The sequence below is a fragment of the Eleutherodactylus coqui genome, chromosome 2 (genome assembly GCF_035609145.1).
Source record: "Eleutherodactylus coqui strain aEleCoq1 chromosome 2, aEleCoq1.hap1, whole genome shotgun sequence".
Lineage (NCBI taxonomy): Eukaryota > Metazoa > Chordata > Amphibia > Anura > Eleutherodactylidae > Eleutherodactylus > Eleutherodactylus coqui.
Genome location: NC_089838.1, coordinates 261,095,610 through 261,112,865, shown reverse-complemented (window position 1 = coordinate 261,112,865; position 17,256 = coordinate 261,095,610). Strand labels below are relative to the sequence as shown.

The 17,256-nt window shown below is 45.0% G+C and overlaps 1 protein-coding gene across 2 annotated transcripts in view; it reads right to left on the bottom strand.

The window, feature by feature from the left end:
• Positions 1-17,256, bottom strand: part of PCSK6 (proprotein convertase subtilisin/kexin type 6) — a 178,975-nt gene that overhangs the window by 97,701 nt on the left and 64,018 nt on the right. For both annotated transcript variants that reach the window (XM_066592884.1, XM_066592885.1), the window contains exon 2: positions 10,632-10,736. In XM_066592884.1, coding sequence (XP_066448981.1) covers positions 10,632-10,736 — 105 coding nt within the window. The remainder of the gene's footprint in view (positions 1-10,631; positions 10,737-17,256) is intronic.

Here is a 17,256-nt window from a genome sequence, read left to right as displayed (position 1 = left end):
TCCCCCCTGAGCCAGCCACTGCGCCGATGCCTCCCCCCTGGGCCAGCCACTGCACCGATGCCTCCCCCCTGGGCCAGCCACTGCACCGATGCCTCCCCCCTGGGCCAGCCACTGCACCGATGCCTCCCCCCTGGGCCAGCCACTGCACCGATGCCGCCCCCCTGGGCCAGCCACTGCACCGATGCCGCCCCCCCTGGGCCAGCCACTGCACCGCTGCCTCCCCCCTGGGCCAGCCACTACACTGATGCCCGTTCACTACATAATATATTTTTAACTCAGCACTCTCACCAATAAAGCTCTCCATAGTGCTGCACAACCATACCTCATCTCTCTTTACAACCCTACCCATGCCCTCCATTTTGCTAAAGACTTTGGACTAAAGCTTCTTTTACGCAGAGTGATAAAAGAAAAAAAAAATGCACAAGTGACCAATGACAGAATTCGCTCATATAGCCTGCTTATACAGGCAGATAAATTGTTTGCAATTTCGTTCATAAATCGTTCAGTCCTTCACATGTGAACATGAGTGACAAAACGATTGCTGTTCATAAACGTCAAGCGAACGATTATTTTTATGTCCGTAAAAAATGAACAATGAAAAAGCAAACAAATTCTCGTTCATCATTCAATCGTTAGCCATGTTTACACGATTTATCCAAAGTTGCACGATCGATCGTGTAAAAGGGCCCCAAGTTCCTCCTTAATCCATACCTTCTGCTCCCATTTTTAACATTTTTCCAGTGCTGCACAAGTTCTCTGTAATGCGCTGCCCCAGACAATCAGGTTTTTTCCTAACACCCACAATATTAAGCATTCCCTTAAAACACATCACTTTAGGAAGGCCTGCCACATTCCCTAATCTAACTGTTCTTCATTTACTCGCCTTTTACACTCCTCCTCAGAACTCAACCCCTTTGCTCCCTAAATGCACTTCATATCTATACATAAACAGACACTGCTTAGGCCCCCTGTCCACGGGCGTGAGTTCGCCGACGGTAAACCGCCGGCAAATCACGCCATCTGAAGCTTTCCATAGCATTACAATGGAAAGCACCGGCCCCCTGTCCACAAGCGGAGAATCACTGTGATTCTCTGCTCGCGGCTGGCAATTCGCAGCATGCTGCGAATTGCCCCGATTCTCTGCCATCAGCCTATCTATTAGATTAGGCTGACCGGCGGAGATTTGTCTGCGGCTCCTGCTCCCGGAGCTCCGCCACGGGATACCACAACGCCTGTGGACAGGGGGCCTAAGCAGCTTTGCGAATAGTAGTTTATTTAATAAGCGGCAGAACCATTGTACAGAACAAGGACTTTTAATTATAAGGTCACCCGTTTTTCCTTAAACTGTAAGTTCTTATGAGCTGGCCACTCCTCTTGTTCTAATGGTTTCTTAGTTTAATACTATATATAACATCCTTCTGACTGGTAAAGCGCTGCGGAATATGTTGGCGCTTTAAAATAATATAATAAGAGATAAACAAATACACATCGTATGCTTGTCCGTTTTTATGGGGGAAAAGCTCTAAACTTCTTGCATTGGCCACTTGTGATGGTTATATTCAGACGTCTAGTAAGCTACAACCGTCGCAGTTTATAATAAACGGTAAATTGCCCTAGTGTAGAACTGGTTAAAATATTCTTCTCGACAGATATTCTGCCAGGCTGAATATGTGCTGGTTTGGGTCAATGTTTAGGTTTTGATTTCTGCTCCTTGACACTCCCAGTCCTGACAAGTAGAATCTATTGTAGCATCTCATGTCTCTGCTCATCCCTATCAATTAATAATAGCCATTTAATGCCTTGCAAGGAACAAGACCCTGAGAGCTTGTCGGAGCCTTGAGCAAAGTCTTGCTCATCTCTTGCTAAATTCTCTGAGGATATGAGAGGGCGAGCATCAGAAAGCATGTGTACGACGCCCTGCAGCTGCTGAATGTGATGTGACACACATGGGTGAGGGAAGTGACAGATGGCCCTGTGGTCTTTTATTATTGAATGTGAATACCTGACAGCGCATGCATTGCAGTACCAAGTAGAGTTCCTTGGAGCGATGAGAGTCACGGGAGAGGAGCAAGAGAATAAGATGGTTAAAAAAAGAAACTGTAGCTGCGGAAATACAGAATTGCAAACAAAGCAAAGGCGGAACGAGCCAATTTATGCTTTATTCCACAAAAACCAAGACATGTTGGCCATGGGGTGATATGTGCATAAAACTTAAAATCAAACAATTTTAAGTACAGAGGTGCCAGAAAAAGTTTGGGCATATGCTGCTTTGGACAGATGTATACATAGGTCATAGAACGGAGACGAAAATAAAAAGGGTTTCTCATATGGACAATCCCTTCTAAAAACAATCGTCATAAATCCTTGTTCTCTATGCTCTTTTAGGGCATTGAAGATTAACGAAAACTTTGGTACCATGTTAGCCAGTAGAGTAAAAGGCATCATATCTAACATAGAGGACTTGGTTTCTCCTACTGAATACAATCACCGGGGTTGTCTACATAGGAGAACCCTTTTTAGACTTGGCACTCTACCCCATATTGCTTGGCTAGAACAATTAGAATACCATCTATAGCAGATGTAGAATATTTTTGATTGGATTGGACGTCCATTGCCAGAGGCTTACAGTAAAAGTCATAAATGTGTGGGTTTAAGGAGTTCTCTGAGAACATATAAAGATACATCCAATAAGACTAGAACTAGGAAATTACAAAACGTCTAGGTCTGCTATTTGAGTTCTATTTGTATACTCTCCGAGAACTCCTTTAACTGTGGTCAGAGGAACGATCTTCCGAAAAATGACTCCTGTCTGCTGTGCTAGTCAGGAAGCTTAGAAGGAGATTACCGAACTTTATAGCCTTTTTATGATTTAGATTGCAGCATGTCTAAGTGGCTAGAGGCCCAAGAGTCTGTAAAACACACCCTACACAGGTGAAGTATCTGTGCATGGAATATTTCAACTAAATTACTGCACAATGTGAAAGCACCATTTTAGGATTTACGGTATTTGTAGCTAATATTAAAGCGACCGTCCGGCCTGGAAAAAGATGGATGCACTACTTTTCAGATTTCTCAATGCACACTCTACACTAGCATGCGTTGGTAGTCTAAGATACTACATGCTACTTTGACTGGCCAGTACTCCTCACATGGGAAACGCTGGCTCATCAAAGCAGGTGTAGTGTCTTAGACTAATGATGCGTGCTAATACACAGTGTGTATCAGGGAGTCAGAGAACCTGGTGAGGCCAGCTTGGTTGGTCCAGGCCTGCAGGGTCACTTGTATAACTTGAACTAGTTTATTGTGGGCTTGAGAATTCCAACGTGAATTATGTTAAATCGTATTGTGCACAGCACCTATATTCTATTATCAGGTCAACAAGGACTAGAATTTTTAAGAGCAGCTTGTTGAATTTGTATCACCAATAATTCAGATATTTTTGATGTTAGAACTACTTGTAACTACTACTCTTTGCAGGTTTACTTGGGTACTTAAGACTTTTAGTTTCATACCACACAAACTATCTTGATAGGCCAATGTCATATGAAGCCAATTGTCCAAACAGTGTATACCATTGTAGGAAGGGACTAGTACATACAGTGCCTTGGAATATGTTGGTGCTATTTAAAAGGGGAATATAGGAGTCGGGAAGGAATTTTTTCCCCAAAAGGGCTAATTGGCTTCTGCTCTTGGGGTTTTTTGCCTTCCTCTGGATCAACAAAACAGGAGGCTAAGCAGGCTGGACTAGATGGACATTGTCTTCATTCAGCCTTATGAACTATGTTACTATGTATATGAATGTTTTCAGTTGTACAAAGATTGTTAAATAAGACTATACACAGATTCATCTGAAGTACACTATGCTACCAAAAGGAATTGGACACCTGAGCAAGGAGTAGTATTTATTTACATATGTTAATACTTTAGACGTGCTTTGGACCTAATAGCATTAGATACTCTCCATGGTATTATTTCTACTAACATCTGATACACAGCTGATATTTCCCTCCACTCATCCTGCAAACATCTGGCAAGTTCTCTCAAAGAAGATGGACACGGTTAGTATTTCCTGATCAGACATTCCAGTTTGTCCCAAAGATCTTCAGTAGGGTTTAGGTTGGGACTTTGTGCAGGCCAGTTCAATTGTGGAACATCCATATCGTTAAATCAATGTAAAACAGCATTGGATTAGTAAATAGGTGCATGCCTTGTTGGAAGTATTTCTGACCATTACCAGAGTATTGTCAGCAGCAGATTATTGACTAGAGTGTCAAGGTACTCCTCCATGTTCATGGTTCTTGCCACTACAACCAACAGACTGAGACCATAACAGAACAACCGCCCTACTTAACTATTGGCACAACATACTTAGGTAGGAGGTGTTCCCCAAGAAGCCTCCACACCCAGATACACCCATCTGATTTGAAGATAGAATAATATGATTAGTCACTCCGTAGAACGTTCTTCCAGTGCTCAACTGTCCAACGATGATGCTCCTTGCACCATTATAGACAGGCTGATGCATTACGTTTTGTGATGGCCCGTGTGCAGCGGGCCGAATTGTGTGCAGTCCCTGTCACAAACTATGGCTGACACCTCCAGGGGTCTACATGTTATGCAGCATGGTTTAGGGCAAGATCCGTTCTTCTGATAAGGGTGCCCAAATACTTTTGGCAGGATAGCTTATGCTAAAATCTAAACTGGTAAACAATTGACATATAATTGCTCTAAGATTGTCTAGAAACCTTTCCACAATGCTGTGAAAAGCATGTACAGTATATCCAGCAACACACTCTCCACTCAGTCTGATTTAGGACTCTCATCTTCCCTCATTACATACTCTCAATCATGTCTACAGGACTTCTGTGCTGCACCTCTTCTGTGACACTTAAAGGGGTTGTCCCGCGGCAGCAAGTGGGTCTATACACTTCTGTATGGCCATATTAATGCACTTTGTAATGTACATCGTGCATTAAATATGAGCCATACAGAAGTTATTCACTTACCTGCTCCGTTGCTGGCGTCCTCGTCTCCATGGTGCCGTCTAACGCTGTCTTCTTCCATTTAGACGCGCTTGCGCTGTGCGGTCTTCTGCTGTGTTCAATGGAGCTGCTCCGGCGTGCTCGCGCCGGAGAGCTGGTCTGCACATGCGCAGAAGACCTCGGCGGCGCAAGCACGCCGGAGCAGCTCCATTGAACACAGCAGAAGACCGCACAGCGCAAGCGCGTCTAAATGGAAGGAGAAGACAGAGTTAGACGGCACCATGGAGACGAGGACGCCAGCAACGGAGCAGGTAAGTGTATAACTTCTGTATGGCTCATATTTAATGCACGATGTATATTACAAAGTGCATTAATATGGCCATACAGAAGTGTATAACCCCACTTGCTCCCGCGAGACAACCCCTTTAATACCCCAGACAATTAGATTTACTTTTAACATTCACATTGTTAAAATCATTTAAGTATTGGTGCTTTTAGACTGGGCGATTCTCGTTTGCACGATCGAAGCCAATGACGTTATCGCTAGCTTGCTCGCTCTCATCTTGACAGGCAGATTCATCGTTGACTTGTTCAATGAGAATCATTCAGTATCATTCAGCGTTTCACATTTGCTATGTGAACCACTGAAGGATCAGTGTTTAAACGGAACGATAAGTGAATGAGCCAAGAATGATTTTTATGCCTGCTTGAACTGCTTGCTTACAATTCCAATTCTATCCGTTCAGTCATGACTGACTCTTCAATAATCTGTGGTCCTGTCCTCTCCATGCTTCTCTATTCTCCATGACTGCTTTCAATTGCCCGAAGTCCATTCCCATATCCTTCTTGATGGTGTCCAACCAACATATCCTTAGTCTTCCCCATTTTCTTTTACCACTGACCATGCCAAGTAGTATCTCTTTTTCCAGAAACTTTGCCTTCATCACGTGTCCAAAGTCAGTCAAGTCTCTGTCTCGTGATCTTGTATTCCAGGAACACCTCTGGGTTGATACGATCCAGGACAGTTTTGTTAGTCCAGGGAATTCGCAAAAGCCTTCTTCAATGTCACAGCTCGAAAGCGTCAATTCTTTTTCTGTCTGCTATCCTCAATGTCCACGTCTCACAGCGATATGTTGCAGTCAGTAAGACAATGGCTGTGATTAACCATAATTTGATGGTGACCGAGACATCCTTGCACTTCCATATTGGGTCCATGCTCACCATGGCTGTACGCCTCAGTGCTAATCAATTCTTTATCTCATATGTCGAGCTGCCACTATAATCGAGGAAGGACCCAAGGAATATGAAACTATTAACAACTTTCCTCGTTGTTGACCTATAAGTGGACTTCCTTGCTGGCAGTGGTCATGATCTTTGTCTTCTTGACTACAATGCTACACAACTTGACCTTGTCACAGATAGCTCCACTCTGCTATGTTTTTAACACGCTACCCTCTGCTCTTTATATCAGTGTCGGCTCAGATACTGGAAGGATGACCAGTACATACAACTTTATTTATATCCCCGTTTCCAACACAAGGGGCTGTTCACCAGAACAAAATTGGCACCTATAGTGTTGCCTCTCCCATTCCAGTTAGAATATAAGCTCTTATTGGCTGTAGAGATGAGCTAGTATACTCGCTAAGGCACATTACTCGAGCGAGTAGTGCCTTAGCCGAGTATCTCCCCGCTCGTCTCTAAAGATTCCGGGGCCGGCGGGGAGCGGCGGGGGAGAGCGGGAAGGAACGGAGGGGAGATCTCTCCCCCCTGCTCCCCGCCGCAACTCACCTGTCTCTCGCGCCAGCCCCCGAATCTTTAGAGACGAGTGGGGAGATACTCGACTAAGGCACTACTCGCTCGAGTAATGTGCCTTAGCGAGTATACTCGCTCATCTCTAATTGGCTGTAATCGCTTCTTTTGTTTCATTGATTATTCATGTTGGTGCAGAACAGACAACAGCTTTTAAAACACGTTGAGAGCCACAAGTTTTTCTAGGCAAGTTTTAGACTATATGGAGGTAATCATAAGCTGTGCTAGCAGCAGCAAAATACTTACAACTTTGCACGTAATTAATGAAATTGCAAACATTGAAAAAAAAAAATTGTCACTTAGGTCAAGTCACACATTGTTCAGTCAACAAACAGTTCCAGGAAAGAATCCAGTAAGAGCAAGAGAATGCTGAACAGTTAACATTTGCAGAGAAGAGTAAACAATATAAAACACTAGTAGTCACAGATCATCACGGTTGCCTAATAGTTGGCACTTAATGTGCGTTTCACATGTTTCTGTAGTTCCAGTATAAAGACTCAATCTGTGTAGACAAGAATTATATGGAAACCTAAAGGAAGATGAGTGCGAATGGAGAGAGGGTGTAGAAATGTCATCCTGCTACATAATAAAGTGTCATTACATGTCTGGAGAGACTTGGCGTGGTCCAAAAATAACTACAGCAAACTGTACATCACTTCCAAACTCATCCGTTCATCCTCAATACAGACGTTAACCACTATACTGCCAGAAGGAGCCAACGAAACAGCAAGTTCATCGTGCTTCAATAAAGACCATCACCGGTCATGTCCAAACTGTACTTGCTGTATAACATCCACTTGGGCATATATACTGTAGAGATATGATACTGGATATTGTTAGCAAACTCACAAGTGGAAGGGTTAATTACAACAGTTACTTATCAGCATCACTTGTTAGGGACCATTCACAAGGCGTATTTACTTGCCGTGTGCGGTTTGTGTATTCCGCAGACAGCACACAGCCTCAATCAGAGATTCAGATGGGCAATTTTTCACACGGGTTAATGGTCTGTTTGGCACAAAAAAAAAAGTTATATCTCCTATTCTCATTTGTTTTCAAGGATGCAATATGCAGGGTCATTGTGGTCTGACTCGAGTTGCAGCCAAGTGTCTCAGTTGCAAAATGCATATGGTCATGTGAACCAGGCTTCTACAAAAGTTCTTGTCCACTTTAGACAATCCCTTCACATGGGCAAAGGTCCCCAATAGAGATGAGCGAACCTACTCGGTTTGGGTGTTTTTGAACTCGAGCACCGTTTTTTCCGAGTAACTCACTACTCGGACGAAAAGATTCGGGGGGCGGCGTGATGGAGCGGGGGGTAGCAGTGGGGAACAGGGGGGAGCTCTCTCTCCCCCCACCCCCTCTGCAACCCCCCGCTCACCCCCGGCGCCCCCCGAATCTTTTCGTCCAAGTAGTGAGTTACTCGGAAAAAGCGGTGCTCGAGTGCGAAAACACCCGAACCGAGTAGATTCGCTCATCTCTAGTCCCCAACAAAGCTATCGCACAAACTGCAAGAAAGCATCAGACGGGGCTGTTGCAAAAGGCATGCTGCTCACTGAAAACAAGGAGTGACCAAAAAAAAAAAAGTTGGGGGAAAGCCTAGGAGCCCTTTACAAGTAACGATCATCATTCATATTCTCGCTGAACCATGCAAATGTGAACGATAATTATTCAGTGTAAACGCTACCAGCAACTGAACAATGGACAATAATGTGTTCAGTTTGCGCAGGGATAAAAAGCAAACGAAAAGCGGGCCGTGGAAGCAGGCAGCCATTCATCTATGAAAGACTGGCGGTTTACTGTGAATGGAGACGGCGGCCAAAAGTGTTCTCCATCCCGCTCCGCTACCATTCATTGAGCGATCATCAATCCCGTGTAAAAGCACAGGAACTATACAATCGCAGGAGCAACTGTCAGGTGTTTAAGGGCCGGGCAATTCCTGTGTTGTAATTAAGTTGTTGTGTTCTTCAGGGGATCTCTTTCGCTAACTTCTCCGGTTTTCCCCTTACCGATGCTGACAACTGGCGGGGGTAAGGAAATCTCTCCCCTCAAGAATATACAAGACTTATAATTGAGTCCTCTGTTTTTTTTAAGCTCTAGAGGCCAAATTGTCCAATATGTTTTATCTTTGGACTACTATTACAGCAGGACTGTAGTATAATATGCTGGGGTATACACTTCTGTATGGCCATATTAATGCACTTTGTAATATACATTGTGCATTAAATATGAGCCATACAGAAGTTATTCACTTACCTGCTCCGTTGCTAGCGTCCCCGTCTCCTTGGTGCCGTCTAATTTTCAGCGTCTAATCGCCTGATTAGACGCGCTTGCGCAGTCCGGTCTTCTCCGTGTTGAATGGGGCTGCTCGTGCTGGAGAGCTGCTCCTCGTAGCTCCGCCCCGTCACGTGTGCCGATTCCAGCCAATCAGGAGGCTGGAATCGGCAATGGACCGCACAGAAGACCTGCGGTCCACCGATGGTGAAGACCCCGGCGGCCATCTTCGCAAGGTAAGTAAGAAGTCACGGAGCGCGGGGATTCGGGTAAGTACTATCCGTTTTTTTTTTTCAGCACATGCATCGGGTTTGTCTCGCGCCGAACGGGGGGGCTATTGAAAAAAAAAAAAACTGTTTCGGCGCGGGACAACCCCTTTAATAGCAGAGTAAATTCAGGTGACAGGTTTAGTTTTAAAAGTGGTTATCCAGATTTGTTTGTAGTTTAAGGGGCTTGTCCCATTTACATGAATTGGGCAAAGCTGCTATATCAAGTTCAGCCTTTAGTAAAAGTATGGTGTTGCGTAATAAGGAGCAAAAAACAATAAGAGGGTGCAGCATTCTTCCAAGAGCCGCAGCTACTCAAAACAGCTGATCAGCCGAGGTGTCAAGTCAGAACCCACCAGATCATATATTACCTATCCTAAAGCTAGGCCTTCAATTTTAAAAAACTTGATACCCCCCTTAAGCAGACCACCTGTGTAACATATCCGAATGCTATTAATCATGTATTGTTCATGTTGGATATATCACATATCGAATGCTCAAATTATCATTTGTGATGAGAAGAAACTACAAAGTGGCATCAAAATAGCTTTTTCTGCACTATGATTTTTGACCTGAAATGGTTCTGAAGTGATTGTAAAACTGATGAAATCCATATTCTTATTGGCACAGTTATCTCCGCTATTCCAGTTCTTGACTCATTTATCTCAAAATTTAGAGAACAATTCTGATGGATCCGGTCTGAAAAAATACAAGACAGAGCTTGTGACGACTGATGCAATTGAAGGGAACGTTCCCAATTGGCAGATTTTGCGGCAGAACTTTCTGAAACTTTCATTCAGCTTAATGGGCCTTAAAAAGAAATCCGTGAGCCTGCTGCAGAAACAACCGCATTCACAGGAACAGAAATGATGTTCTTTACGGGTAAAACCGTAAGAGTAATGGATCGTAAGGGTATAAGACTAACATTTATAGGACATTTCCTAGACCAACCAGTTAGTACCATTGACTGTATAAAGGTGCAAAAATAGGCAAAGGTGAAGAGCCACTTCATGAGAGGAATCATAACTAAAGGCAACAGGACTTCCCCAAATTCTGAAACAGTTAAAACTGCTTGTTAACAAGGACTTCATAATCCTAAGAAACCTTCCTAAAATTACCCGAATTATAGTTGCATGTAAACTTGAAACTTGAGAGTAAATTTAGCAACCATATGAACAATTTATATAAAAGTTCATCGTAAAAGGTTACATTAAATAACTATAATAAGTTCGGATGATTCATAAACGAGAACATGAACACCCTCACCTACTATTACTAAATTCAACCAAGCATTACTTACATCTGGGTCCATTTGAAGAAAGTTGTGCATTCCTCTGCTGCTGTAGGTGGACCGCTTAATGGTCTTGCTGTGATAGAAATGGTAGTAATTTTCAAGATTTCCAATCTAAAAAAAAAAAGGATGAAATGCAAAAAGGTCATTCAAGACATTTCACCACACGTATGGACATGACACAAGTATAGATTTCAATTGCTTTAAGACAGTAGCATGTCAAAAGTCCATTTTCCTATTAAAATATGAAGGTCAAAAGCGTGCAGATACTATCCCAATCATACGATATGTTTGGTAATCAGAAGTTGTGTCAATAAAAAGAACATAATACATTTCTATATTTACGACTATTTGAGAATCTAGCTTAGGGAAATTAATAAAAGTCTTTATTTCTATGGCCAGATTAGTTTATACTCTTAGGGGGTTAAGGAATCGGACAGATATTCTGCTGTTTGCAGGTTCCTTGCTCTACAGAGTGGTTTTACCTGACCCTGTAGACGTGGTAAGAATAGTAAGTGAGTGAGGACACGGTGATTAACTAGTTTTTAGGCTGTGAACAAAGTTTAAAGTTTCTCATATAATCCTCAAGAGCAGCACGGATGTGGACTGAGAGCTTTGTGGGGTCTATCATTTACATATACTAGCCTACCCAAAGTAATTGGACACCTGAACAAAAATCAAAAGTAGTATTTATTCACAAATGTTAATATGCCTCCTTTGGCCATAATAGCATTGGATACTCTCCATGGCATATTTCCTACTACTGTGTTTCCCCGAAAATAAAACCCTGTCTTATATTCATTTTGCCCCAAAAAAAGCATTAGGTCTTATACTTATCTAACAGGCTCAGTCTGGGTCTTCATACTTGTCTCCAGAGCTCCAGTACGCTTGCTGCAGTTCTCGGCCGCCCACAGAAGATCACTTCCTGGTTATAGGATTCATAAATTCCGCCTCCAGGAAGCAATGGTTGTGATTGGTTCACCAAGTGCTGCATTGATTGGTTTTCAAGCGCTCGAGAACCAATCACAGCCATCACTTTGTGGAGGTGGGATTTATGAATTGGCTGAGCCGTGGCATCGATTGGCCAATTCATAAATCCTCCCTCCACAACGCGATGGCTGGGATTGGTTCTCGAGCGCTGCATTGATTGGCAGTGCACGATAAACCAATCACAGTTATCACTTCCTGGAGGCAGTATTTATGAATCCCGTAACCAGGAAGCGATCTTCTGTGGGCAGCCGAGGACTGCAGCAAGCCTGCTGTAGCTCCAGAGAGCAGTGGAAGGACCCAGACCAAGCCTACTAGGTAATGTATTGCTTTTTTTTCCTTTTAATGTAATGCAGCTATGGGTTATTTTGGGGGTAGGGGTTTATATTTAAAGCCTCCCGAAACATCATGGTAGGGCTTATTTTCAGTGTAGGGCTTATTTTTGGGTAAAGAGGGTAACGTCTGATACACTTTAGCTGGTATTTCAGTGCATTCATTCTGTAAACTGTTGCATTAGCCCATCTACAGTGGTGCAACAAACGTCGCCATTGGACAGTTGTCCCATGGAAGAACATTCTATGGAGTGACAAATCACGCCACTCCATCTTTAAAATCAAATAGATGTACCTGGGCATGGCAGATGCCTGGGCCAATGGTTAAGTACAGCTGAGGTTCTGTTATGGTCTGGGGATGTTATACATGGCATGGACTCTGTTCATTGGTTGTATGGGCAAGAACCATGAATGCAGAGGTGTACCCTGACATTTTGGATAATAATCCATAGATGAATGATTGCCGGTTTATACAGGCCAGTCATCCTCTATGTTTTTTTTTTGTTTGTTTTTTATGCCTGCCAAAACTGAACAAGGAACAATTAGCGAATTAATTATCACTTGAGGTTCACAATATAACAACACTCTGGGAATGTAGTTGAAAGTCCCAACAGCACTTCAAACTCCCACTCCAGTGGATGGATCAAAAATACGTAGGGATGCAACAGCCGTATGGGGCTAGACCATCTCCAAAGTATACTCACAGTTCAACATAAACACGGCAGCATCCAAAAGGTGCATAAAAAGTTAAAAAAGACTCCTTTATTCTCCCATAGTAAAAGAACAGCGACGTTTCGGTCAACAATTAGACATTTGACAAAGGCAAAAGTTTCCCTTTAGTCTTTCAGCACAAAAAAAAGTTAAAAAGTAGAAGCTGGAATAGAAACCAACTTTCCCTATGTGCTAAGTCACTATGAACTGTTGACAGCAGCCTGCAGCCTTGGGCATATTTGTTCTTGGGCAGTAGAGAAGTTTTTATTGGCTGTTTATAAGCAGTGAAATACATCTTTCTGACCATTAACTCCCATGTTTATTGCTCTGGCCATAAAGCACAAACGTAGTGCTACAATGTCTACACAAATCCAGGACGGAAGTATGTGCCTCCAATGTGGCAGCCCCCAAGGGAAGATTTTCAAAGTGAACGAAAAAAAAAAAAATTACAATCACAAGCTCTTCTAGATGCTCCTATTCAATTAATGTACCCAAACATGTCCTTTAATTCTCATTCATAGTGTTAATTAACAGAGCACTAAACGGTTAACCATTTTTTTCTATTTATTTAAAAAGTCATTTTAACGATTTCAAGGAAACACACAGCTAATTGTATCAGAGGGCAGAACATCATCCTTGGAAAACACATTACAGCAAGCATCACGAAGGCAACCAATTAATTAGCACTCATTGCTGGAAAATATTCCACCACTAGGAGAAAAAAAAACTATTTTTCTTGGCATTCGGCATCTACAAGCGAGGTTCTGAGACATCTGAGGCAGCACTTATATCCAATTAGTGTGGCGATACTTAATGAAAGAAACTGTTTCAGTATGAATTCCATGTGATAAAACCTTTTCTAGATAGCGTATATTCTATCCTGGAGTGGAGTCGAATCATTATCACTGGAGAAACAACAAAAACACCCCAGTTATTACCCTTTGATTCCACTATTACTTTGATTTTGCCTTTTTCTTTTATTTTAGCATTATTCTTTATAAAGACCAAAATTAATGTATTCCCCAAAACTGAATCTTCTAGTAGAAAACAAGCTATTGCTTAAAAGAGGTTAAAAATAGAGATGAGCGAGCACCAAAATGCTCGGGTGCTCGTTACTCGGGACGAAAATTTCGCGATGCTCGAGGGTTCGTTTCGAGTAACGAACCCCATTGAAGTCAATGGGCGACCCGAGCATTTTTGTATATCGCCGATGCTCGCTAAGGTTTCCATTTGTGAAAATCTGGGCATTCAAGAAAGTGATGGGAACGACACAGCAACGGATAGGGCAGGCGAGGGGCTACATGTTGGGCTGCATCTCAAGTTCCCAGGTCCCACTATTAAGCCACAATAGCGGCAAGAGTGCCCCCCCCCCCCCCTCCCAACAGCTTTTACTTCTGAAAAGCCCTCATTAGCAATGGATACCTTAGCTAAGCACCACACTACCTCCAACAAAGCACAATCACTGCCTGCATGACACTTCACTGCCACTTCTCCTGGGTTACATGCTGCCCCCCCCCCCCCCCCCCCCGCACGACCCAGTGCCTTCAGCTGCACTCATGCCACAGCACTCTCATGTCTATTTATAAGTGCGTCTGCCATGAGGAGGAACCGCAGGCACACACTGCAGAGGGTTGGCACGGCTAGGCAGCGACCCTCTTTAAAAGTGGTGGGGCGATAGCCCACAATGCTGTACAGAAGCAATGAGAAATATAATCCTGTGCCACCGCCATCAGGAGCTGCACACGTGGGCATAGCAATGGGGAACCTATGTGCCACACACTATTCATTCTGTCAAGGTGTCTGCATGCCCCAGTCAGACCGCGGTTTTTTATAAATAGTCACAGGCAGGTACAACTGGGAATCCCCAACTCCGCAATGGGAATTCCGTGTGCACCCACAGCATGGGTGGCTCCCTGGAACCCACCGGCTGTACATAAATGTATCCCATTGCAGTGCCCTGGACAGCAGAGCTAACGTCAGATTAAATACAGGTGGGCTTCGGCCCACACTGCATGCCCAAACCTGACCGGGCTTTTTAATTCATTGACACAGGCAGGTACAACTCCCTATTGTGAAGTCCCTGTGGACCGACAGCATGGGTGGGTGCCAGGAAGCCACCGGCGATACATAAATATATCCCATTGCATTGCCCATCACAGCTGAGGTAATGTCATGTTTAATGCAGGTGGGCTTCGGCCCACACTGCATGCCCCAGTCAGACTGGGGTTCTTTAGAAGTGGACACATGTAGTTACAACTCCGTGTGGACCGACAGCATGGGTGGCTCCCTGGAACCCACCGGCGGTACATAAATATATCCCATTGCAGTGCCCAGCACAGCTGCTGTAACGTCAGCTGTAATGCAGGTGGGCAAAAAATTAATTGGATTACACTGTAGGCAAGGGCCCCAAAAAATTGGTGTACCAACAGTACTAATGTACCTCAGAAAAATTGCCCATGCCCAACCAAGAGGGCAGGTGAAACCCATTAATCGCTTTGGTTAATGTGGCTTAATTTGTAACTAGGCCTGGAGGCAGCCCAGTTAAAATAAAAATTGGTTCAGGTGCAAGTTTCAACGCTTTAATGAGCATTGAAACGTATAAAAATTGTTTAGAAAAATTATATGACTGAGCCTTGTGGGCCTAAGAAAAATTGCCGGTTCGGCGTGATGACGTCAGGTTTCAGGAGGAGGAGGAGGAATATTATACACTGATTGATGAAGCAAAAAAGTCCCCGTTTTTGATGGTGATAGAGAACGATGCTTCCAACGATGCTTCAGCCTACGTATTGCTTAGGTATCGCTGCTGTCCGCTGGTGAAGAAGAGAAGTCTGGGGAAATCCAGGCTTTGTTCATCTTGATGAGTGTAAGCCTGTCGGCACTGTCGGTTGACAGGCGGGTACGCTTATCTGTGATGATTCCCCCAGCTGCACTAAACACCCTCTCTGACAAGACGCTAGCTGCAGGACAAGCAAGCACCTCCAGGGCATACAGCGCAAGTTCAGGCCACGTGTCCAGCTTCAACACCCAGTAGTTGTAGGGGGCAGAGGCGTCACCGAGGACGGTCGTGCGATCGGCTACGTACTCCCTCACCATCCTTTTACAGTGCTCCCGCCAACTCAGCCTTGACTGGGGAGCAGTGACACAGTCTTGCTGGGGAGCCATAAAGCTGGCAAAGGCCTTGGAGAATGTTCCCCTGCCTGCGCTGTACATGCTGCCTGATCTCTGCGCCTCCCTTGCTACCTGGCCCTTGGAACTGCGCCTTCTGCCACTAGTGCTGTCGGATGGGAAGTTTACCATCAGTTTGTCCACCAGCGCCCTGTGGTATAGCATCATTCTCGACCCCCTTCCCTTTTCGGGAATGAGAGTGGAAAGGTTCTCCTTATACCGTGGGTCGAGCAGTGTGTACACCCAGTAATCCGTAGTGGCCAGAATGTGTGTAACGTGAGGGTCACGAGAAAGGCATCCTAACATGAAGTCAGCCATGTGTGCCAGGGTACCTGTACGCAACACATGGCTGTCCTCACTAGGAAGATCACTTTCAGGATCCTCCTCCTCCTCCTCCGGCCATACACGCTGAAAGGATGACAGGCAAGCAGCATGGGTACCCTCAGCAGTGGGCCAAGCTGTCTCTTCCCCCTCCTCCTCATGCTCCTCCCCCTCCTCCTCCTTTTCAACGCGCTGAGATATAGACATGAGGGTGCTCTGACTATCCAGCGACATACTGTCTTCCCCCACCTCCGTTTCCGAGTGCAAAGCGTCTGCCTTTATGCTTTGCAGGGAACTTCTCAAGAGGCATAGCAGAGGAATGGTGACGCTAATGATTGCAGCATCCCCGCTCACCATCTGGGTAGACTCCTCAAAGTTTCCAAGGACCTGGCAGATGGCTGACAACCAGGCCCATTCTTCTGTAAAGAATTGAGGAGGCTGACTCCCACTACGCCGCCCATGTTGGAGTTGGTATTCCACTATAGCTCTACGCTGCTCATAGAGCCTGGCCAACATGTGGAGCGTAGAGTTCCACCGTGTGGGCACATCGCACAGCAGTCGGTGCACTGGCAGATTAAACCGATGTTGCAGGGTCCGCAGGGTGGCAGCGTCCGTCTTGGAGTTGCGGAAATGTGCGCTGACCCGGCGCACCTTTCCGAGCAGGTATGACAAGTGTGGGTAGCTTTTCAGAAAGCGCTGAACCACCAAATTACAAGACATGGGCCAGGCATGGCACGTGTGTGAGGCTGCCGAGCTGCAGAGCCGCCACCAGGTTACGGCCGTTGTCACACATGACCATGCCCGGTTGGAGGCTCAGTGGCAAAAGCCAGCGGTCGGTCTGCTCTGTCAGACCCTGCAGCAGTTCGTGGGCCGTGGGCCTCTTCTCTCCTAAGCTGAGTAGTTTCAGCACGGCCTGCTGACGCTTGCCCACCGCTGTGCTGCCACGCCGCGCGACAGCGACTGCTGGCGACGTGCTGCTGCTGACACATCTTGATTGCGAGACACAGGTTGCGTTGGAGGAGGAGGAGGAGGAGGGTGGTTTAGTGGAGGAAGCATACACCACCGCAGATACCAGCACCGAGCTGGGGCCCGAATTCTGGGGGTGGGTAGGACATGAG